General features: G+C 38.9%; 1 protein-coding gene across 1 annotated transcript; it reads left to right on the forward strand.

Moving 5' to 3' along the window:
• Positions 1 to 778: 778 nt before the first annotated feature.
• Positions 779 to 4,848, forward strand: LOC148131180 (uncharacterized). Its single transcript, XM_087959967.1, has 4 exons — positions 779 to 803; positions 900 to 1,006; positions 3,232 to 3,883; positions 4,618 to 4,848. The coding sequence occupies exons 1-4, from the start codon at positions 779 to 781 to the stop codon at positions 4,797 to 4,799; spliced, it is 966 nt and encodes a 321-aa protein (XP_087816093.1). The 3' UTR covers positions 4,800 to 4,848.
• The last annotated feature ends 19,879 nt before the right edge of the window (positions 4,849 to 24,727 follow it).

The raw sequence follows: 24,727 nt of genomic DNA on the forward strand, positions 1-24,727 counted from the left end.
GCTAGACCAATACTCAAATACAGCTCATCAGTCTGGAACCCACATTATGTATCTGATATTAGCACAGTTGAGAAAGTCCAGAAATATTTCACAAGAAGAGTTCTCCACTCCTCTACTCGTTGTAGAATACCTTATGCCACTAGACTTGAAATTCTAGACCTAGAAAACCTTGAATTATGTCCTCTTCGGTCTGATCTAAGGATGGTATATAAAATCATACATTTCAATGACTTACCTGTCAATGAATGCTTCAGCTTCAACCATAACAACACAAGAGCACACAATAGATACAAACTCAAGGTTAACCGCACCAAACTTGACTGCAGGAAATACGACTTCAGCAACAGAGTGGTCAATGTCTGGAATACTCTACCTGATTCTGTAGTTTCTTCCCCAAACCCCCAAAACTTTAACCTTAGACTGTCTACTATTGACCTCACCCCTTTCCTAAGAGATCTGTAGGGGCGTGCATAAGCGCACCAACGTGCCTACCATCCCTGTCCTATTGTTTCTTTTATTTTTCTTATATGTACCCATTTCATGTATTCATAACTATGTATATACTTATATACCTATTATCTTGTAAGTGATTGACAAATAAAAAATAAAAAAAATAAACTTGACAAGAGGTGTTGATACCCCCAGATCTTGTAAATTTCTCTGTAGCTTCTCGTGATTAACACCTCATCTCAAAAGCTTTCTTGTAGTCAATGAAGCACATGTAAATGATCTTTTGATATTCACAAGATTTTTCCATGATCCAGCGCAGATTTACAATATGGTCACAATCTCTTCAGAACTCAGTAGGTGGTGCCTTCTTTGCAGTCTCAGCATCCTTAAGCTCAGAGGAAAGTGGGACATTTTTGCTATGAGTTTCTTTCACAACCCCAACATTATAGTACTCAAAATTTATGAAGATGTGAACAGAGCTCCTGCTTCAAAAGCATTCCTTATGCCCATCCATTCTGAATACAGTGAGCATGAATTGGAGCCTATGGAAAACAATGTATATGTCAAGGGTTGCAATGAATGAGCTATGGAGGACTGGCATGATTCATGCCTGGAAAGATTCATCTAACTTAGAACATAGAAAATAGAATATAAAACATAAAATAATAAGGTTGGAAAGGACAATGGAGGTCTTCTAGTCCTAGCTTTTTTACTGCTTCAATCATTTTCCTACCATGCCCTTTTTATAGTATGTTCCATAGATACCCACACAATACTACACACCCCTTTCCTAAGAGTTCTGTAGGGGGGGTGCATAAGCGCACCAACATGCCTACCATCCCTGTCCTATTGTTTCTTTTATTTTTCTTATATGTATCCATGTATTCATAACTATGTTTTTACTTATACCTATTATCTTGTAAGCAATTGACAAACCAAATAAAATAAATAAACAATAAATAAACAACGACAGATGAAAGCAGGCATTTCTATGCAGCCTGAGATAACTTGGCATACTTGCTAAGGAAGTCCAGCTCCTCATTAAGACAGGAAGCTGAATGGAAAGCAAATAGTTTCTTTTGCTGCTTCCAATGGAGGCCAGGTCAGAAGAGGGAAATAAGCGAGCAGTAACCTGTAACATCCAATTTGAAAAATATAACTAGAGGCCTACTAAATTGATTGAGAAAGGTCAAAAGCCAAATAAACATTCCAGTAGTGTTTCTGATTTCTAAGGGTTATGTTCAGTCTTGTTTTCTACTGATCACAGGCAGCTGTATCTTTTCTACCTTGGTCCAGTTAGAATATTTCTGATGGGAGATACTGGTGGAAAAAAAACCAGCTGATTTCTCAGGAGATACTATAGCCTTTCTCATGTCTGGCACCCTCTAAATGTAGTTAACTTTTTTTTTTTTTAATTTCTGGCTGGGGTAAATGAAAGTTGCTGTCCAACATATTTGAAGGATCTTAAATTTCACTGCTTTGAAACATTTCTAGGTTTTAAGACTACTGAAATTTGAAGATGTTGGTAAAATAATTCTCCTTATTCATGTTTTGTTTTGAATGAGATTGAGCAATTTTCACGTGTCTCCAGAAAAACAAGAAAAAAAATTCTTAGAAATTGAAATGGTCTTACAAATAGTAGTACTCTATTAAATAATAATAAAATAATAATAAAGAAGTGGAAGCCAGCATTTTAGTTGCATTTATATCTACTACAATCACAAAAAGTTAAGAATAATTAAAGGTATGTCAGGATCAGATGAGTAGGGGAGGTGAGAAATAAGAGGGCTGATCTTTACCTGTAATGGTTGGAGGGAAAGACCTTGGAAGAGAGCAGAAAGAACAGCAGCCAGTGCAACAGTCTGATAAGTGGTAACTTAGCCCACAGAAGGAATGTGGGAATATCAAAGGTCTCAGATGAGACCTTCCCTAATTTTTTAGGTTGTAAAGGTGATGGGGGAGAAACATACTTTCAGATTTACAATATTCTGTTAATGTAACCTTACAATAATGTAATGCTAGTACTTCTGGCATGCTCCTTTTCTAAACAACCTGGCAAGGATAACATTATCCCAGAGAGGTCTTCGATGTAGACATTGTGTTTTCATTTCCAGTATAAATTTGAAAAAAAACATTGTACATTCTAGAGAATTTTCTGGTGACATCTACAAAGCTACATCATTTTATAAAAATTCTCTTCATTTACACAAGGTAAATTTAAACTGTATATTCTCTCATATCTGTGGTAACTTTTTAAAATATTCACCTGTTTTCTCAATGGGAATATCATGTCCATGATACAAATTGGGATAATACCAATGAAAGGCTTTTTGTTATCTCCTTATGCTGCGTCACCTGTAAAGTTATGGAATCAATTATTAACCAATCCATCATCCTCCACTTAGAGACAAATAACCTACTCTCCAATAAACAATTTGGTTTCAGAAAAAAACTATCCTGTAATCTACAACTCTTACACTGCAAAAACATATGGACGACACAACTCGACCAGGGCAAAGCAATAGACGCAATCTACATAGACTTCTGTAAAGCCTTTGATTCAGTGGTACACGACAAACTACTCCTAAAAATAAAATCCTATGGTATCTCTGGACAACTGAATAACTGGATAGAAGCATTCCTGTCAAACAGACAACAAATGGTCAAAATCGGAAGTGTCCTATCAAATCCAGTACCTGTCAATAGTGGTGTCCCCAAGGCAGTGTTCTAGGACCAACTCTCTTCATACTCTACATAAACGACCTCTGTGATCATATTAAGAGCAATTGCGTTCTCTTCGCTGATGATGTAAAGCTGTTCAATACCACAGACAATACTGCTACCCTACAAAAAGATCTTGACTATGTATCAGAATGGTCAAACAAATGGCAACTTCAAATCTCAACAAATAAATGCTCTGTCTTACATATTGGCAAAAAAAATCAGAAAATAAAATACAAGCTGAATAGTCAAGAACTCGTTGATGACCCAAGCTCTGTAAAGGACCTTGGAATACTCACCTCTAATGATCTAAGTGCTAGAGCCCACTGCAACTACATAACCAAAAAGGCATTAAGAGTTGTTAACCTAATCCTACGTAGCTTTTTCTCTGGTAATATCACACTACTAACCAGAGCATACAAAACATTTGCTAGACCAATACTCGAATACAGTTCATCAGTCTGGAACCCACATTACGTATCTGATATTAGCACAATTGAGAAAGTCCAGAAATATTTCACAAGAAGAGTTCTCCACTCCTCTACTCGTTGTAGAATACCTTATGCCACCAGACTTGAAATTCTAGAACTAGAAAACCTTGAATTACGCCGTCTTCGGTCTGACTTAAGCATGGTATATAAAATCATACATTGCAATGTCCTACCTGTCAGTGAATACTTCAGCTTCAACCATAACAACACAAGAGCACACAATAGATACAAACACACAATAGATACAAAGTAAACCGCACCAAACTTGATTGCAGGAAATACGACTTCAGCAATAGAGTGGTCAATGTCTGGAATACTCTACCTGACTCTGTAGTTTCTTCCCCAAACCCCAAAAACTTTAACCTTAGACTGTCTACTATTGACCTCACCCCTTTCCTAAGAGGTCTGTAGGGGGCGTGCATAAGCGCACCAACGTGCCTACCGTCCCTGTCCTATTGTTTCTCTTATTCTTTTATTTTTCTTATATGTACCCATTTCATGTATTCACAACTATGTACACACTTATACTTATTATCTTGTAAACAATTGGCAAATCAAATAAATAAATAAAATAAATAAATAAATAAAAATAAATAAATAAATTGTCCATTAACACAGTAATCTCCCTCTTGAAGTTTTGTTTATTTATTTATTTATTTATTTATTTATTTGATTTGATTTGATTTGATTTGATTTGTCAATAGCTTACAAAATAATAGGTATAAGTATAAACATGAGTAAGAATACAGAAAATAGGTATGATTAAATGGGGACAATAGGACAGAGACGGCAGGCATGATGGTGCACTTATGCATGCCACTTACAGATCTCTTAGGAATGGGTGAGGTCAATAGTGGATAGTTTGAGGTTAAAGGAGTGGAGGTTTGAGGATGTAACTACAGAGTCAGGAAGTGCATTCCGGGCATTGACCTCAACCATAACAACACAAGAGCACACAATAGATACAAACTCAAGGTTAACCGCACCAAACTTGACTGCAGGAAATACGACTTCAGCAACAGAGTGGTCAATGTCTGGAATACTCTACCTGACTCTGTGGTTTCTTCCCCAAACCCCCAAAACTTTAACCTTAGACTGTCTACTATTGACCTCACCCCTTTCCTAAGAGGTCTGTAAGGGGTGTGCATAAGCGCACCAACATGCCTACCATCCCTGTCCTATTGTTTCTTTTATTTTTCTTATATGTATCCATTTCATGTATTCATAACTATGTATATACTTATACCTATTATCTTGTAAGCGATTGACAAATCAAATAAATAAAAAAATAAATTAAAATTCGTATTTCAGTATTGTTTTTGTTTTCTTTTTTGTTTCTTAATTTGTACACCAAGCATTTCTCTGGTTTATTTGCAAATTCAAAATCATTTTGCTTTGCATATTTCATTTTTATTTCCATCTATTTTACCATTAATATTAACAGTTGTTGCTCTAAATGTTTAATTTGGTGAGAAATATTTATGTTCCCTGGAGATTTTTTTTTAAATTCTCCTTTTCTTTTTATCTCATCCAAAATAACCTATATTTTCTCTTGGCTCTTCTATTGAGAAAAGTTTTATTGGAATACCAAATAACTAAGTAGATAGAATTCTTTTATTAAGAGGACTTTTTTTAAAATAGACACATTCATAGAAGATTGACAGGTCTTCTCCTTTCCTCTCTTACTCTCTTTGGCAATTTTTTTTTTTTTTGACATGTTATAAGCTTGAAGCCAATTTTTTCCTTTCTGACTGCTTCCCATTACCAGAAGAAAATTAATTTGATCCTAAGGCAATATAAGTAAGACTTTATTTTTAGGGCAGCTATTCAGAAGAGGGGGCTACTGATGTTTTATGTGGCAATGAATGAATACTTTGTTCAACATCAAATTTTTGTATGACCTGAATTGACTTTACATTCCCCAGAACAGGACTACACTGCCCACAAAGAATTCACACTTTTCAATTGTTGTGATGTGGTAAGAACTGTTTTAAACATTTCAGTTGAGACACAAAGTTAGCAGTTTGAGACCCAAGTACCACACAACAGGGCAAGCGCCTGTCCTTGTGCCAGCTCCTGCCCACCTAGCAGTTCGAAAACATGCAAATGCAAGTAGATAAATGGGTACCACTTCAGTGGGAAAGTAACAGCATTCCGTGTGCCTTTTTGACATGTTGTCATGCTGGCTACATGACCACAGAATTTTTTTGGACAATATTGGCTCCCTTCACTAGGAAATGGAGGTGAGCACTGTTTCCTAGACTGGATAGGAAACCTTCATTTTTATCTTTATTATTTATACAAGCACTTCAACTTATTCATCTGTTCCAAAAATATATATATAAATATGTCGCGTCGAGCGACCGGTCCGTTGATTCGATTTTCCAGTCTGTTGCTGAATTCCCTTCAAGAAATAATTTAGCGGAGCCCTCGCAAGGGTGAGTGCCAAAGCACAAAGAAAAAGACACAAAACAAATAGTTTCTTTAGGTGAGGAAACACATCGCGCCTGGGGCAGATGGAATTGTCCCGGCGGCCCCGATTGCTTTGCGCTGTCCTCTTTTATTGTGCTGATTCAAAGACGGGGGTGCGGGGTGATTGCAGGAAACAATGAAGTTACAGAGTTAATCATTGAAACCAAGCTACGTGACACAAGGAGCAAACTTCATGACTGATACTTTTCAGGTAAACATGTCTTAATACCAAATACACAGTTTTTAGCTGACACAGACTTTTGGAGTTAATCCTGTCAGTTTCAGTCCTGTCAGTGGAATTTGCCCTGAGAGGTGTACGTGCTAGGCAAGATTTGTTCTATGGCAAAATAGCTAAAGCAGGATAGCCACAATTCCTCCTTTTCTTTATTTTTGTGCTCATGATTCTAGGTAGAGTCCTTTCTCCTCCCGAGTAGTCCCATAAGGTGGCAACAAACCCTTCGGTTTGTTGATGCCTTGCAGAACCAACTCATACGAGGAAAAGTCCTCATCCCCCGAATCGTGGCTGGGCAGAGTTAACAAAACTTCTTTGGGAGAAAAGGAGTTAATAGTGTCTATTTCCTCCTCTGACTCTAGGTCAGAGGACCATTCCAGCAAGGGTTTTTTGGCAAGATCTTTTGATGCAATGATAGATGTGAGAAAGCTAACCGATTTTTGAGTATTGTTAACTTCATTATCAAGGGTATTCAAACGATCCCTCAAAAAGGTAACTAAACGTCCTAATACACATGGACCAATAGTACAAGCAAGAAGCAATAGCACAAGAGGACCTATTAGAGCAGACAATAGAGTGGTTAACCAGGGAGAAAAATTAAACATGCCTTGATACCATGGCTGACCTTGTTGTCGTTCATTCTCTCTATCCTTCAAACGTTTACGTAATTCAGCCATAGAATCTTTGACAACTCCTGAATGATCAGCATAAAAACAACATTCTTCCTTTATTGCTACACATAATCCCCCTTTGTTTAAAAATAACAAATCTAGACCTCTTCTGTTCTGAAGAGTCACTTCAGCTAGAGATGAGAGAGAAGTTTGGAGAGCAGAAATTGAAGTCTCTATGCGTTTGAGATCTTCATCTATTTGTAAACTGAGGGTTGCTAACTGTTGATGACCAACAGCTAGAGCCGCTACCCCAGTGGCTGCACCTGCGGCTCCAAGACCCAGCAATACAGATAGTGTTACAGCTGTTATGACTTCTTGTTTCTGACGAAGGGGGAATTGTGGAGGTTCAAGTTCATTAACAAGTTCCGACCCTGGATAAAAAGTGATCTTTGGGAGTAATTTTACCTGAATGCAAAAGGATCCCTGAGCAATAAGAACATCACCATGAGCACAAGCGATGGCTCCAGTGGAGCAGGCCCATACAGAATTATTACCTGGGATAAAGAATTGTCCCTTGAGGCGAGCCTTGATATTGCCATTGGAGGTGGTATATAGAGGACCGTAGCCTCCAATGTTAAGATTTGATCTTTCTTTTGGTAGATATACATTACAGTGATACCCAGATGAAACATTCTGACAATATTGGGAGTAATTAGCAGGTATGTGTCCTAGGCAACATCCTTGACCTACTATGTCAGTGATAGTGATGGAGGAAGTATTCCATCGGCATTGTGTGTCGCTGGTGGAGTTACTAATGGGTTCATTGGAAGCTACTGCATCGTAGAATGGTGGCAAATCAGATAAGCAAAGCCAACATTGATCAGTTTTGGATGAATCATTAAGTGTAGTTGCTAGCAATGTGAAAGAAGAATTGACCAACTGTACTAATGGATTCACCTGGATATTGGGTTTTTGTAGAAAGTTTGATTTCAAATTGGGATTGGGACCAACATCGTAAGTGGACATGGATATCGAGAGGCGAATTGTAAAAACATTCCCTTCATCTCCTTGACCATCCCACTGACGCCCTCCCCAAGTAAACCCAACCATCCATTGTTTTTTTGCAAGTGTCTTTCCTTGTGCAGTAAAAGTGATTATGAGTGGATTCATTCTTTGTCCACAACAAGGCCATGAAGAGCAGGAATGCTGTGCTTGGGCACGGGTAATATGAATATAGTCATTTTTGGTAGGTGCTTCCCACCAGATATGACCTGTGGACACACAACTCCATTTTTTACAATATCTGTCAACTACCCCACCGCAGGCAGAACGAGAAGTGCCAGTACTGTGGGTAGGGCAAAAATATAGTCTATAGTTGTCAGCAGGTGCTGGAGAGCAGGAGCCTTGCTTGTCCCATGTATCAGCTTGCAATTTTTTGTCTGCGAATTTTTCGACTCCTGTTCCCATTTCAGCAAAATCCATGAAAAGCTGAGGAAACCATGGCCATCGAGTATAGTTAGTGGTGGTATTTAAAATTTTTCCTTGAAAGTCAAGGATAGTCCAGGTATAAGTTTGAGGTTGATGTTCATTTGTAGAGGATGGTTGTATGCTTCGAGGAGTGCGACGATAGCCAAATCGTGGAATAGCATGAGACGCAGGCTGCTTAGAGATGGAGCTGTCACCGATGAAGGCAGGATACCGAAGATGGCGAGCTCGAATGAGAGCCGTAGTCTTGCGATGGGTGTCGTCATAGATGAGGTGGTGTCTTCGCACAACAGGTGGTTTGTAGCGATCAGGAACCCAGGAAGATGAATGATGCCATATGCAGTTGGTGACATCACAAGGTGGAAAGCAGCAACGAAGATGCCATCGTAGTTTGTCTCCAGGAAAAGGTGGCTCAGAATTAGCTAGAGAGGGCAATGTAAGGAAAACAGAGGATAGTGGAGGAGATGCCACTGAAGGAGTGGAAAGCAATAGAACAGTGTGATTGAAATAGGTGTGATTGTGGAAAAACCCCAAACAAGAATAGGAACCTATAGTAAGCGGAGTGACATGTATAGTTAAAAATATTAAACAAGGAGAATAGTAATAGTGAACAGTTATGTCAGAAGTAGGAGGAAGGAAATGACCGTTGTGTTGGAAAACATAATTACATGCAGGAAGGAGATTATCTTTAAAAACAAAGGTAACAGTGTCAGCAAGGAAAGCAAAAATAGCATCAGGAGATGCCCTAAATTGAGAAAAGACAGGAAGTATCGATATCAGAAGAAAGATTAGAGTTAGAGTCAGGTTTGCCATGGTAAGGTCTGACACAGCGAGCAGGAACCCAAAGCACTCGATCAGGAAGTTGGACAGCAGCGTAACCCTTTCCCCAGGTGATGAGCTGTGCAGGACCTTTCCACGCAGGATCTGGAAGCTGTCTGAAATAGACAAGAGGACGGGAAGAGGGAACTACTGGCTTGGTGAAGTGGCGAGAAGCCGCCGTGGCAGGAGGAGAGCCAGTAAGATTGAGAAAGTTAAGAGTGTAAAGACAAACATTTAAAATATTTTGCAACGTTGGGAGGTTCGGGGGCCTGGCCTTTTTTCCCCAAGTGCCGATCAAGGGCTTGTTTCAAAGTTTGGTGCGATCTCTCCACAATCGCTTGACCTTGGCTGTTGAAGGGCAAGCCAAACTTATGGATAATGGCCCATTTATGACAAAACTCAGCAAAGGGAGAACTGACATAAGCAGGACCATTATCTGTTTTGAGAATTTTTGGACATCCCAACGTTACGAATGATCGAATACAGTGATTAATAACATTTTTGGTAGCCTCTCCTCTTTGCAATGTTGCTATAATAAACCCTGAATAAGTATCTACTGATACATGAATGTATTTCCAGGGAGCAAAGGGAGGATAATGAGTGATGTCCATTTGCCACGTATCACAGGCTTGAGTACCCCTAGGATTAACGCCTTCAGGGATACCTTTGGCCTGCAAGCTACATGTTGGACATTGTTGAATTATTGCTGTGGCTTCTTGATATGTAATTCCAAATTGTCGCACTAGGGCTTTCCTGTTTTGATGAAAATAATCATGACTCTCCCAGGTGAAGGCTGTTGGAGAAGGGGAGAGGAGGCCATAATTTTACAAGCCTCGTCTGCCATATGATTGCCTTCTGCTAGGAATCCAGGCAATTGCTGATGACTTCTGATATGGGCTACAAATAAGGGTTTCCCTCGTTTTTTCAACAGGGTCTGAAGCTGCAAAAAAAGTGTCATGAGAGAGGGAGGGGTAACAGGGGAGATATATGCATCGAAAATATGAGCAACCATCTGGGTAACATACATGCTATCAGATATTACATTTAAAGGTTGTTGTGAAAAAAGAGACAACGCCAATAGGAAGGCAGCTAATTCAGCTTGTTGTGCTGATGTTTGTGAAATAGTTAAATGTTTATGCCATTGAGCATTTTCGTACCATGTACATGCTCCAATATTTTTTGAACCATCAGTAAATACAGTGAAGCCTTCCTTCAATGGCTGTTGGACAAAAGGTGATTGTAAAACAAAAGGAACTGTCCGCAACACCTGCAGTCGTGAATCAGAGGGAAGGTGGCACGACACTTGGCCACACCAATCTTCCAACGCGTCCTGTAGTGTTGTGGAAGTCTGAAAAAGAGGTTCCCATTGAGTGATCTTAAAAGGAATATACAATGTAAAAATATCCATTCCCATCAGGGCTTTGGTTCTCTTATGCCCTTTTTCTATAAGAGAAGCCATTTGCGCTGCTCTAGTAAAAATAGATGTTTTTGGAGTGTGTGGTAGGTGTAGCCATTCCAAGATATGAAGATTTCTTGCATCTGATATTTGGACAATTATTGCAGTCAGTAGTTGATGAGTGGAAAGGATAGCAAGAGAAGGTGGTGTGTCTGTGAGTGCACGGTTTACCCATCGGGTGGCTAGGGCTGTGTTTACTTGTTTTAAAGCTTCTAGGTGCTGATCTGAAAGATAGACCTTATCTGCAGGATTTTTCAATCCTACTAGTGCTTGAAAGAGTGGTGATAGCATATGTGTGGTTAGAGCAAGATATGGTCGAGCCCAGTTAATAACCCCCAAGCACTGCTGTAATTGGACCAGCGTGGTTGGCTGGGGAAGTGTGAGTGAAGGAATATGTGGAGATGCTGTGGAAGCTAAAACCTTGTGGCCTAAATATTGCATTGGGTAGTGAGACTGGATTTTTTCAGGTGCTATATGTAACCCTGCTTTTGCTAATGTGGTCAAGAGGATCGGGAAGGTTTTTGGACCGTCCCCTTTGGCCCATCGGCAGCAATTAAGATATCATCCATGTAATGATATACAAGAAAACTAGGAAATTGAGATCTATAAGGCCGCAGAGCCTCATTGACAAAAATTGACACATAGTTGGTGAATTTAGCATACCTTGTGGAAGAACTTTCCATTGATACCTAGAGGTGGGTTTAGAGTTGTTAAGCTCTGGTACTGTAAAGGCAAAGATGATCCTATCTTTTTGTGCCAGAGGTATGGAAAAGAAACAGTCTTTTAAATCTATTATTATGAGATCAAATCCAGCTGGGATCAAATTAGGATTAGGCAGGCCACACTGCAGTGGTCCCATGGGTTGAATAATTAAATTAATGGCTCGAAGATCATTAAGGAGGCGCCATTTGCCAGATTTCTTTTTAATTACAAAGACTGGGGTGTTGTAAGGACTGGTGGATGGTTCAATATGTCCTTCTATTAACTGTTGATGGACAAGAAGATGTAAAGCCTCCAATTTTTCTTTGGTGAGAGGCCATTGATCCACCCAAACAGGAAGAGAGGTTTTAAGAGTAAGGGATAGAGGAGAAATAGACATTTAGATAGAAAAACTATGGCAGCTGAATATAAGCCTGAAATTGAGAGAGTAAATCACGTCCCCAGAGATTGCAATGTAGAGGAAGGATATAGGGTTTAAGATAAGCAGTTAAGGTAGAATGCTCAGTAGAAGCAGAAAGCCAATGAGAGCTGACCTTAGCAGCTTGTGCCCCACCTACGCCCTGCACTGAAGAAGCTTCTGTGAGAGACCAAGAAGAGGGCCATTCAGAGGAACGAATAACAGAAACGTCTGCACCGGTGTCAATCAGACCATCAAAAATGCGACCATTGAGTGTGACAGAAAGAGGGGGTTTTGAAGCTTGGACAGGCTGCTGTAATGCAAACAAGGAGAGAGGTTCAAAAAGAGGCAAAATTATAAGCGTAGCCACTACTGTCCCCTTTTTTAAAGAAAAGCAACGATCCCCTATTGCAGCCAAAGCAAGATTATTAAGAGCAGAAGAATCATATAAGTAAGGAGCAGCAACCACACCCTCTATGGTAAGGGAAGAATTGGGAATAAGTAAGACAGGTGTGGAAGGAGGCAGAGGTTTGAAAAGCGTTGTAGTTAAAGGAAGAGTAAAAACAGCACCAGGATCATCATACACAAGATCCTCTAACAGCACCACAGGAAATGTTGTGGCAGGTAATTCAGCCTTTGTGGCGGGGCTAGCTGAAGACCCCTCAATTAGTTTCCGAAGGCTGAGAGAGAGAAGGATTAGAACGACATTGTGAAGCCCAATGATAGCCTTTCCGGCAGCGAGGACAGATGGTTTGTGGCTTAGATGAGGGAGGTGGACCTCTAGCTTGGCCACAAAGAGCGGCCCCACCCCCTGGCATGCGACATTGATTTTTAAAATGTCCGGGCTTGCCACAGTTAAAACAATTGCCGTTGCGTGTTACAGAGAAAGCATCGGGAGGAGAAGTGGATGCGGAATTAGGATCCGATAATGAAGCAGTGATAGCAGTAGCAAGCATATTCATTTTATGAGTGGTTGTTCCTACAATTCTACAGAGTTGTAAAAACTCAGCCAATGTCACGCCTGGCTTATTAGCGACTGGCTGTAGAATTTTTTGACAGTCCTGATTTGCGTTGGAAAAAGCCAATTTTATAAGTAACTCTTGTTTGGCAGTAGAATTATCTATCTGTCGATCTAGGGCTGTCTGAAGGCGACTGATGAATGAAGCATATGGCTCATCAAGATTTTGCATAATTTTCAAAAATGCTTGGGTGGACTGCGAATCTGAATCATCCACTCGCTTTAAAGCATTCATAGCACACATATGAATAATGGCAAAACTGCGACGGGGGGAATTTTGTTGTTGTGCTAGAGTAGAGGATTGACCTTTTCCCATTAAATGATCTACAGTTACTCCAGCAGGCAAACCCCTACGAATTTCAGCCTCAACACCTTTTTCATATTCAGATTGCCACACAACATATTGCGCTGGAGTCATAAGCATAGAGAAAAGCATTTTCCAGTCATAAAGTAACATAACAGTATTAGCAGTGACCAAAGAATCAAGTATTCCCCGAGTAAAAGGAGAATGTAATCCATAAGTTGTAACTGCATCTTTTATATTTTTTAAAACTTTAAACTCAATGTTGCTGTGAACATTGCCTCCCGCTGCACCAGGAATAATAGTCATAGGATAAGCAGAAGGATCTTCTATTTCTAAAGGCAGAGGTGATGACAGAAGATTAGTTATAATACCTCCCACAGGTTTTATTGGAGAAGAGTCAGAAAGAGAAGATGGAGCGGAAGGAGGAGGGAAAGAAATGTCAGGATACGGAGGTGGTAAGGAAGAAATTGTATCAAGATGAGCCGCAAGAGGCTTAGTAGTTTTTGAATGAGAAGAAGGGGAATCAGAGGAAACAGGAGAAAAAGATGTTTCAGGAAGACTAGAAGGAGGATAAACAGTAGTTATAGCAGCCATTATCGCTCCCCAAGAAATGAGTATATCCATGGGAGCTCTAGGAATTTCGTGTAGATATTTCCCTAATTTTTCCCATAGAGAATGGCTGAGAGTTCCAGCAGATGGATAGGCTGGACAATGTGCCTCAATGTAAATTATAAATTTATTTAAAGATTTCTTAGAAATAGGGTACACAGTGGTACCATTGATTTTTTGAAAGGAATTAGCCTTCTTCACCAAATCGTAAAGTTCGTCCCTATGTCCTGACGAAACCTTGGAAAGTGAGGAGCCCATTACTTACGTTCGACGGAGCCTATGCCAGGTGCGTAGAAATGGGAGTGAAGGCGATGCACCCCTAGACAGAAGTCACACCGTGAAACCAGAAAATCGAAGGGATCCCGGACGAATCGAGGGATCCCGGACGAGCCCCCAGCTGTCGCGTCGAGCGACCGGTCCGTTGATTCGATTTTCCAGTCTGTTGCTGAATTCCCTTCAAGAAATAATTTAGCGGAGCCCTCGCAAGGGTGAGTGCCAAAGCACAAAGAAAAAGACACAAAACAAATAGTTTCTTTAGGTGAGGAAACACATCGCGCCTGGGGCAGATGGAATTGTCCCAGCGGCCCCGATTGCTTTGCGCTGTCCTCTTTTATTGTGCTGATTCAAAGACGGGGGTGCGGGGTGATTGCAGGAAACAATGAAGTTACAGAGTTAATCATTGAAACCAAGCTACGTGACACAAGGAGCAAACTTCATGACTGATACTTTTCAGGTAAACATGTCTTAATACCAAATACACAGTTTTTAGCTGACACAGACTTTTGGAGTTAATCCTGTCAGTTTCAGTCCTGTCAGTGGAATTTGCCCTGAGAGGTGTACGTGCTAGGCAAGATTTGTTCTATGGCAAAATAGCTAAAGCAGGATAGCCACATAAATATATCTATATATTAGAGGAAAATGGTTTGAAAAGCATTAATGTTAAAAAGTATGCCAAAAAAGTTCCCATAAAGCAACTATAACTCACAAAATATTGCAACTTATTTTTTCCCAGCTGTTGTCCAGTGCACTAATTAATAATGCTACAGTATAGCCTTCTGTTTTATGCATAAATTTTAATACACTACTGCTTCTCCTGGTAAGTTCTCAGTCTTTCTACCTTCCAGTTTCTAAATATCATTTCTCCATGGCTTTGGATGGTACTCTGAGATTGGGTGCATTTTTTGCCCATCACTGGTTTCAATCTTGTATGAATAACCAGAGGTGCAATAGTTCTTGGCCACTTAGATGGAGATGATGCAATGTGGATCATGAAGGGATCACATGCTGTGGTGAAAAGCAGATCTGTTAGGGCTTTTGCATACTTCATCTCCCATATTTAGAATTGTAAAGTCATTGAATCATATGACTAAACAAGATCTTTAGGCCGTCGAGCCCAACTACCTGCTCACTTGAGGAATTATCCCTAATTGATGGCTGCCTACATCTATCAAAGAATAGTGCATAACTTTTCTAATTGGTTTCATCATTCAATTGTTATTACTGTTATGAAGGGTTTTTTTTTCCTAATAATTCTGCCACAATTCCCTTTATTCCGTTATGCTCGAATCTTGGGTTCTGTACTCTCCATGACATCCTTTCAGGTGTTATCATATTTGCACTGAATCTTCTCATTTTAAGGATAACTTTTCCCATTTCTTCTTTTCATAGGATTTAATTTCCAATCCTTAGATCATCCTCATTCTCAAATGTGTTACAGTTAGCCTAAATCCTTTTTAACATTCCCAGAGCAGAATCATGATTTTGCATGGTTTTCATGGTTTGCATGGTTTAACAACTATACCTCTATTGCTGCAGCTTAAAATGCTATTTGCCATTTTTTGCAACCTCGTCATATTGCTGATTTAAATTTGTGTTGTAACTGAATGCAGTCCCAAAACCTTTTTCACAAGCCAGATAGTCCCCTCGATCTCATTTGATTCCTATCTCCTACATATTTTCTCATATTGGCAAAAAAAATCAGAAAATAAAATACAAGCTGAATAGTCAAGATCTTGTTGATGATCCAAGCTCTGTAAAGGACCTTGGAATACTCACCTCTAATGATCTAAGTGCTAGAGCCCACTGCAACTACATAGCCAAAAAGGCATTAAGAGTTGTTAACCTAATCCCACATAGCTTTTTCTCTGGTAATATCACACTACTAACCAGAGCATACAAAACATTTGCTAGACCAATACTCGAATACAGTTCATCAGTCTGGAACCCACATTACGTATCTGATATTAGCACAGTTGAGAAAGTTCAGAAATATTTCACAAGAAGAGTTCTCCACTCCTCTACTCATTGTAGAATACCTTATGCCACTAGACTTGAAATTCTAGACCTAGAAAACCTAGAATTGCGCCGTCTTCAGTCTGATCTAAGTATGGCATATAAAATCATACATTGCAATGTCCTACCTGTCAATGAATACTTCAGCTTCAACCATAACAACACAAAAGCACACAATAGATACAAACTCAAGGTTAACCGCACCAAACTTGATTGCAGGAAATACAACTTCAGTAACAGAGTGGTCAATGTCTGGAATACTCTACCTGACTCTGTAGTTTCTTCCCCAAACCCCAAAAACTTTAACCTTAGACTGTCTACTATTGACCTCACCCCTTTTCTAAGAGGTCTGTAGGGGGCATGCATAAGCGCACCCTGTCCTATTGTTTCTTTTATTTTTCTTATATGTACCCATTTCATGTATTCATAACTATGTATATACTTATACCTATTATCTTGTAAGCAATTGTCAAATCAAATAAATAAATAAAAATAAAATAAAGAGCATCGCATTTCCTTTTGTTAAATTTCATTCTATTATTTTCTTTCATGTATTTTGACACATGCAGAGCTCAGGATTATATCCCATTCAATACCTCATTTCAGTTTGATAAGGATGAACAATCTGAGTATGAATTTCAAATCAGCTATGTATCCATTTGATTCTTATGCCATCTAGTCCATGCTTGATTCCCCTGCTAATCAGAATTGTCACAGGGAACTTCTTCAAAAATCAAGATATACTACATCTGTCACATTCCACATTTTACCGAGGAAGCTCTCTAATTAAAAAAGGAGAGATTGGCAAGACTTGTTCTTGATAAATCCATGTAGCCACCCTATACTTTCCATTGTACATGCATAAACATACACACAGAGAGAAGAAACATATGTGCACTATGCCTGATCAGATTCTCACAAAAATATCCTGATTAGTGTTAGGCAAGAATTACAGACACATGTGCATTCACATTCACTCAAAATCAACTTTCCTAATGTCTTCTTTACAGTTATGTGACAACTTTCTATACACCCCTTTAGGGACCAGTCTGTCTTTCCACTTACTATATATGTCCTTTATATTTGAAATGTAGGATACGGGTCCAATTGCTTCTTGATGTTCTCCCTCCTTCTGAATTTTTTTTGGGGGGTGGGTCGATGGCTCAGCCAGAGCACTGGTGCATTGCCTGAGGTGTTCTAAGGTAGGATGTGAGACTGATGAACAAGGATAACTAACTGTAGCTAAAGGCTATGAATCTAGCTGTAGCTTTTCCTTCATTTCATGTGGCATCAGACTGGTCATTTCATGTGAGGCATTTACAGTATATCCATCCATGTTATTTCATCTGGATTAGACTTTAAATAATAGAAAATAGCTTTCTGATGAAAATGTCAGAATGCAAGCTTTGCAGGTCAAGTGGTAGAGCCATACACAATTGGCCAAGTTTTCATATTTTTCCTAGTCTGAGTAGAAACAGTAGGAGGCTTGAACTGAAAATCAGGCCATTAATTATGCTTTGATTTAAGCAACCCAAACTGGGAAAGCTATCTTTGCACAGTATTAAAAAAACAAAAACCCTAGAATAATTATGTATCTTGTTTGTCCCTTCAGTCTGGCTTTATAAAAGAATAATTGCATTTTCCTTGATCAACTACAATGTGCAGCAGCCCTACTGAGAAGATTGAAAATGGCAAAGCTCTGGATAGGTTGTTGTTGTTTTTTTGTCAGTGAAACATGTATTTATGGAACAATTTGATGTTTGTCAGATCCAAATGGGAAGTGAGAGTCCAATACATTATTCCCCATTAAATGCCTAAAGGCCCCATCTGCACATGATATTTATCCTGATCTAGGATTGGCACAATGGTTCTTGGTTCTCACAACATTCTGGAGCTTCTGCAGTCCTTCAGCAAAGCCAATTAAATTCCAGCTGAGTATTTACACAGTAAGAGCTCTAACCTTTAAATTTTCTTTTTTAAAAAGAAGGAAATTGCCAATAATTTCTGTGTAGCTTGGCAGAATTAAATGCAAATTATACTCCCGAAAATTGACTCTTCTAAGGAGTCTTACAGAGGGATAATATTTCATTTATCCAGTTATTTTAAAATGTGAAATAGAGCAGGGCTTGCATGGGGGAAAGTAAAATTGCATGCATGAGATGTCATTATGGAATATTTGGTCCTAGTTCTGCTTGCATTCTTATCCATACAGAGGCTTCAGTCAGCATCACTTTAGGATAAATCCCTTCAAACATTTTCTCCTCTGTGCAGAAGCATTCTGGAGAAGCCTCTCACTGAATCTAGAAGAGCTAGAAAAAGACTAGTTGGATCCCTGGCAGGGGTGAAATCTTGCACCACCTTGGGAGAGGTGATAGGGATGATTTGAATCAGTTCGGAGAGGTGGTAGGGACAATTTAAATTGGTTGGCCACGCCCACCCACCTGTGTCCTTTTAGAGACTGAGTCCCACCAAGCCATGCCCACCAAGTCATGCCCAGAACCGCTAGAGAAAAATTTTGATTTTCACCCCGATCCCTGGCCTAAGCCCTTCTCAGAGCATCCCCGACAAGGCTAGTAATCTCGTCTTCAAGCCATTCAGAAGCAGAGAATCTAAATCTCTGGCTGTCATTTGTTTCACTGTTCAGTTGGAATCTATCTTTCTCTAACTTTCTCTAATGCTAGCTAATCCATGTCTTGAGCTCTAAGACAATACAGGAGTTGTCCTTTGTGTGATCTCCCCTCTCCTTTGGATATATGAAGAATATCCAAATCCAAATAACCAATTAATATATTAGAATGCTATCACACTCCAATCATCTTTTCTCAAGGTTAAACCTAGCCTGTTCTTTAATCTCTTTTCAAAAGATTTAGTTTCTTACTTCCGGTTTACCTTTGTTGTACTTTGCTGATTTTTTTTTTTAAAATTCTGTACCAAGAACTGGGTTGGAAAGAGAATTCAGGATGCAGTCTTGCCAATTCAAAAGGGAGAAAAAGAATTATTTCCTCTTGTTACACATAATCTATTGATGAAGCCTAAAATTGCATTTGCCTCTTTTCTGTCTTCTTTCTACTGCTTCATTTTTCCACTCTTTTAGTAGTCTAGGACTACTGTACAGCTACACTTAAAGAGAGATTTATGACCTTCTATTGAGACATTTCTCTTTCCTTAGCAGAGTATAGCTCACTCTTTCTTTCTTTGGTCTCAGATTCATGCCTTGTTTGACCCTAACACTCTGTAAACTTCCAGACAATGAGGAAGATGAAGTAGCAGTTCTTCTGGAAATTAGTATCAGATACTAAATCTCTCCTTGCTCCATTTTATGGAAGAAAAAAAGTTGTGTGTTCTTTAAGAAGAAACTTTTACATTCAACTTTATTCTTTTTACTCTTACGTTGATTCCAAGCCAATTACACTGAAGTAGTTTAATTAAATCCCATTTTAACAATATCAAATAGACTTACCTTTTAAGCATTTCAACTTAACTAGGCAGTGGGCTGAGATCACCTTCTTTCACTCATTGTTTTTCAATACTTATGCTGTCATCTATTTACTTTCCCCATCCCTTTTCTCCTGTTCTTTGAATATTTTCCAAACAGAACTTAAAAATAATGACAAAACATAAACCTGAATGATCCTCTAGTTCTTCAACAGAATTTTCAGGTGATACATTTTAGAAGGTCTCAACAATGATGAGTTTTGAATGTTTTTAGTTTTGAGGTTCACTTCCCTTGTATATGTAATGCTGGCAAAATAGGTAGAACATTAGTTGCTGTATCGATATTCTATGTGTTGATTTTATGAACTCAATTTTTTATTTGGTAGAAAGTATGTTATAGCTGCCTTATAAATAAGGCATATTATTACTTTTTTTCAAATTGCTAGGAATTTAATATGCTCTAACAAAAAGAGATTAGTGACATCTTAAAGATTAATACATTTATTAAGGTATAAACCAGTAATGGCAAACCTATGGCATGTGTGCCAATAGTGACATGCCTTGATGTTTTGGGTGATATGTCAGAAGTCTCCAATTCCCAACAACTATTCACCTTGCTTGATTTGGCAAATGATCAACACAAACCTAAGAAAATATGAGACCCTGCACCACCCAATGCTTAAAATGGGTTCTCACTATCCATATCACCATCAAGTTAGATGAGATATTGCTGAGCCTCTTGAGAAATTGTACTTCATCTGTTTAGAGTGAAGTTTACTTGTTTTAAAATAGCCACTTTAAAATTTCATCCTGGGAGGGTGAAATGTCTTCCTATTTCTTCTATCAGATTTATATCTGTTTGGGTCTTTGTTTCTTTGTTCAGGGTCAAGTCAGTCTTTGAATCGGCAAACATTCCCCCATCTTGGGAAGGACCCACCCATATTTAATTCAGTCTGGTTTGTGGCTTGCTGGCAAAAGCAGTAGCAGAATTCTGCTATGGTAGAACACAACCATCAGAGATAGGCAGGGCACAGAGAAGTGGCTGTCATACCTAATTCTTAAAAAAAAGTCTTCAAACAAGCACTTCTCCCATTGCAGAATACACATCCAGGTGGTGGGGGGAAGACCAGGGTCAAGGGGGAAATGAATGATGTATTTTAGTATCAGCTGCATCCAGCTAACACCAACATGGCCACTTCTAATAAATCAATTTTATTTTCTCTGAAACATACAGATAGAGACTTATGATTTGAATGGGGGTGGATTTGTTGGAGTCCTGACACATTTATTCATTTTTAATCTGGTGAAGTTCACTTACTGTTTAGTGGCTTAAACCTGATCCAAACACCACAGATGGAAATAAAGTTTGATCCAAAAGCCAATATTACTTTCAGCCCGTATTCCAATATCCCATGTTGCACAACTACTTCAGAAGTGTATGATTATATGAACACCATACAGATAGTCCTTGACTTATGACAGCGATTGAGCCCAAATATTTTGTTGTTAAACAAGACAGTCGTTAAGTAAATGAATTTGGTCTCAGACGGTCTTTGAAAACTTGCAGATTTGCACACAAACCACAAACCACCATGCAGAGCAGAAAGCGGGTTTCAAGGGTTTTTAATGTCCCCTCGCACGTCATAATTCTCTGATGCTGCAGCTGTCACAATTACCCAGAAGCATCTATCATTCTGCAAATGTGCTGATGGGCTCAGATCATCTATCATCCCTAACGGAGCCCGACATTTGGGTTCCTCATTGACTTTGCTCATCAGATGGTTGCCAAAGGTGATTACATGATCCTGGGATGCTGCAACTATCAGAAATATCAATCAGTTGCCAAGCATCTGAATTTTGATCACATGACCATAAGGATGCTGCAATGGTCATAAGTGTGAAAAATGGTCATAAGTCACTTTTTTCAGTGCTATAACTTTAAACAGACACTAAATGAACTGTTGTAAGTCAAGGACTATCTGACTATTAGGGTTTTGCAAAGCCAAAACTATGAAGAATTATTAACTAGCTAGCAAACAAACTCAAGTTTATTCTGAAAGTATGTGAGAAAGAATTGTAATCGTCCACAAGGATCAGTAGTTAATATCCATACGTTTTTAGATGGAAATTGTTGCTGGCAACGTATGTTTTCTTTTCTAGGTCTGTACTAAAAATAAATTATTTTAGGCTGTTAATATGGTTATGTTTGTCTAGGTCTTCCCTCCCCTGCATTACCACATTTCATGGTGTAACTATCAGAATTTTAAAACCTTAATTTAAATTACAAAACCCGTGACTAACCTATGACTATTTCAGACAACAACTCTGAGACAGTTTAAAGCAGTTCCAGGCATCTATGATCCCATATTGACTGTACTCTAGACAAAATTAATTTATTCTGGCAGAGCTATGGTTTATTTGAAACCTGAGTAAACACAGTCTTTTTTTAAAAAAAAAATGTTGTGGCTTTGTAGAGTTTACGGTCAGCCCTTCTTCCCACTTACACAATTTTTGCAACATTGGCAACCAATAATAAAGTGGGAGAAATTTTTTTAGGATCAGAAAGTTTCCTAAACTACCAGAAATTGCTCCCATGTGGCACCAAATGTGGTTGGACAGCTTCTTTAATTAACACATCACTGAAATGAGTAGGAGGTAATTAAAAATGGCAGCTAAAGTCCAAATTCTGTTTGCAGTAAATACATAAACCAGTTAAAATAAATTGATTAGCAAAGGATATCCTCTTAACACTCTTTAAACATGAACATCTGTTCTCAATAAATAATGCATGCAGCAGATAATAATTAGGATGCTTAGAGATCTGTGGGAGGGAAGGTGGCTCAGAAATTCCACTGAGGGCTTCTCTCTCTGCCAAGAAATCAATTCTGGAAGATCAAGTACAGATGATGGAATGAACATATGCTCTCTGGCTTGCTCTATATGTACATGTGCCCAAGGGAGCTAGTCCAAGTCAGGTAAAAATGATTCTCATACATGTGCTTAATGCCAGCTGCCCTCTCAAAACCGACCTTACCATGAATAGAAGCAGTAACCAGTGATGGATGAGCTCTTCATTTAACAATAACAGCAACCACCACCACAACAACAATAACAACAGAGTTGGAAGGGATCTTGGAGGTCTTCTAATCCAACCCCTTGCTTAGTCAAGAAGCCCTATATCATTTCAGACAAATGGCTGTCCAGTCTCTTCTTTAAAACCCACAACTTCTGGAGGCAAGTTGTTCCACTGATTAATTGTTCTGTCGGTAAATTTCTCTTTAGTTCTAAGTTGCTTCTCTCCTTGATTAGTTTCCATCCATTGCTTCTTATCCTACCTTCAGGTGCTTTGGAGAATACGTTGACCTCCTCTTCCATTTGTGTCAGATAAATCAGAGGGTGCTGCTGTCCGTTATTTTGCTTATTTGTATAACTGCATTCATTTTTATGTTTCGCAAAAGAAGAAAGTGCCTTCAGTTTTGTTTTCTCTTGTCTGGGTTAGAGACAACTATATAGGTAGGGTGTATCACTCTTCCAGGGAAAATTTAAAATGTTATTTTTTTTTTATTGCATGAGACACAGATAAATACTGTAGTTAGCTTTTATCATCATATGAAGAATATGTGAAAGCATATTCTGCACCAACGTGCAGAGTCTGAACATTCCAATTAGATGTGCTTTTTTTTTTTTTTTTTTTTTGCTGGTTTTCTGGTCACTAGAATAATTTTTCCTTCTTTTTTTTTAATTGTAATCAGACTGTAAGCCCTTGCTTCAAGCAACAGTATGGCAATCTAGCAAACAGACCAGAGACAGAATGAGCCTAGAAATCATGGTACAAATTGCTTGTGGATATTTCTGGGGGTGGGGAATGCTATTCCAATGGCCACATTACATAGAACCATCCAAGCTCTCCGATTCAGAACCTTAATCAAACATCATAAGGTTGAGGCAAGTGAATTATGCATTCTATCTGAAATACAGAATAATGGAATTGTTCATTAGCTGCAACTGCTTTTCTAACCTGCAAAAATAATCTAAAAGCATGATGTTGTACAACTGGAACATTACCAGTTCAGCCATGGCAACTGCTGTGGTTAATTATCAGAACTCCCAGATGTAACATTTCAGACACTGAAATGTCAGTTCCTCTCAGGTCTAATTCTATAGATGAACAAGCAGATCTTAGTAGTAAAACAGTGTTGCTTCCCTCCCTAATACATACAGTCTCTTGAGAGAGCACATAGTTTCAGACGAATCAGACTTTAATAAAGTGAATGCAATGAAATAGGCAAAATGTTGCATTTTCTGAGACCGCTACTGCGAAAGGTTAGTGGAGGCACCGGTGCTCAATTAAACATAGAAATGTCATAGGCATTGCTCAGAGAGCTGACAGGTGAATTAAACTGGGATCAGAGGAGTGTCTTTCTTGTGTTCAAGGCGAATTCTCTATATTAGGGTCAGCAAAAGCATCAGGGATAGAAAATAGAAAAAGCATGGAAAATTGTACAATGGCAGCTCTAGGCTGTAGATCTATGATCCACGCCCAAGCGCTTCTGCTTGGATTATGTAAGGTTTGAATACATTAGCAAAGGACTGATTTGTATCATGGGCCTCTATGGCCTCCTGCTGTTTACATCAAAAGATGAAAGCCATGAGATATACTTATGTCTTTGGGATATGATATCATGGCCCACATACAAAAGAGGCACTTGCATCACAATGGTGTGGCACTGTTTTTATCAAGATTGACCCATTTGATCTGACTTTGCCTCATTGTGAGCTGTGACCTCCTCTAGCTCCTCCATGGGATGGAAAAAACACTGAGGCAAGGAAAAAAAACAGCTCAATGAGGGAAACCTCAGTGAGGTCCATATCATCATTTCCATTGTAGGGGGAAAAACCCTGTCAAAGTGATTGGATCTACCTTAAACGGGACTATGATTTCTTCTACATTTTAATAGTAAACATGCAGGCCATTTCACAGTTTCACAGCTTGGGGTAGACTTGCCTCCTGCAAGTAAGGTAAAGCTGTCAAGAAAACTCATCAATCATAGTGTCATAGAGTAGAAAGCAGACACAGCTATTAGAGTTGTGGACTGAACTGTCAATAATCTAGGATTTTAAAAAAAGTACTGAAGAAAATACAAGCTCCCAAAATTAAATGAACTTATTGAACAGTCCAACTGATTTAATTAAAGTTAACAATTGAATGTGCAAT

The sequence above is a fragment of the Notechis scutatus genome, chromosome 3 (genome assembly GCF_049901735.1).
Source record: "Notechis scutatus isolate UNSWTSFEM ecotype Mainland chromosome 3, rNotScu1.2, whole genome shotgun sequence".
Classification (NCBI taxonomy): Eukaryota; Metazoa; Chordata; class Lepidosauria; order Squamata; family Elapidae; genus Notechis; species Notechis scutatus.

Excerpts from the sequence above, each read along its gene's own strand:
- LOC148131180 (XM_087959967.1), top strand. The coding sequence starts at position 779 with ATGGTCACAATCTCTTCAGAACTCA. Across the intron at positions 804-899 it reads CACAATCTCTTCAGAACTCA|TACTCAAAATTTATGAAGAT; the intron begins GTAGGTGGTGCC and ends CCAACATTATAG. Across the intron at positions 3,884-4,617 it reads TAACAACACAAGAGCACACA|ACAATAGATACAAACTCAAG; the intron begins ATAGATACAAAC and ends ACACAAGAGCAC.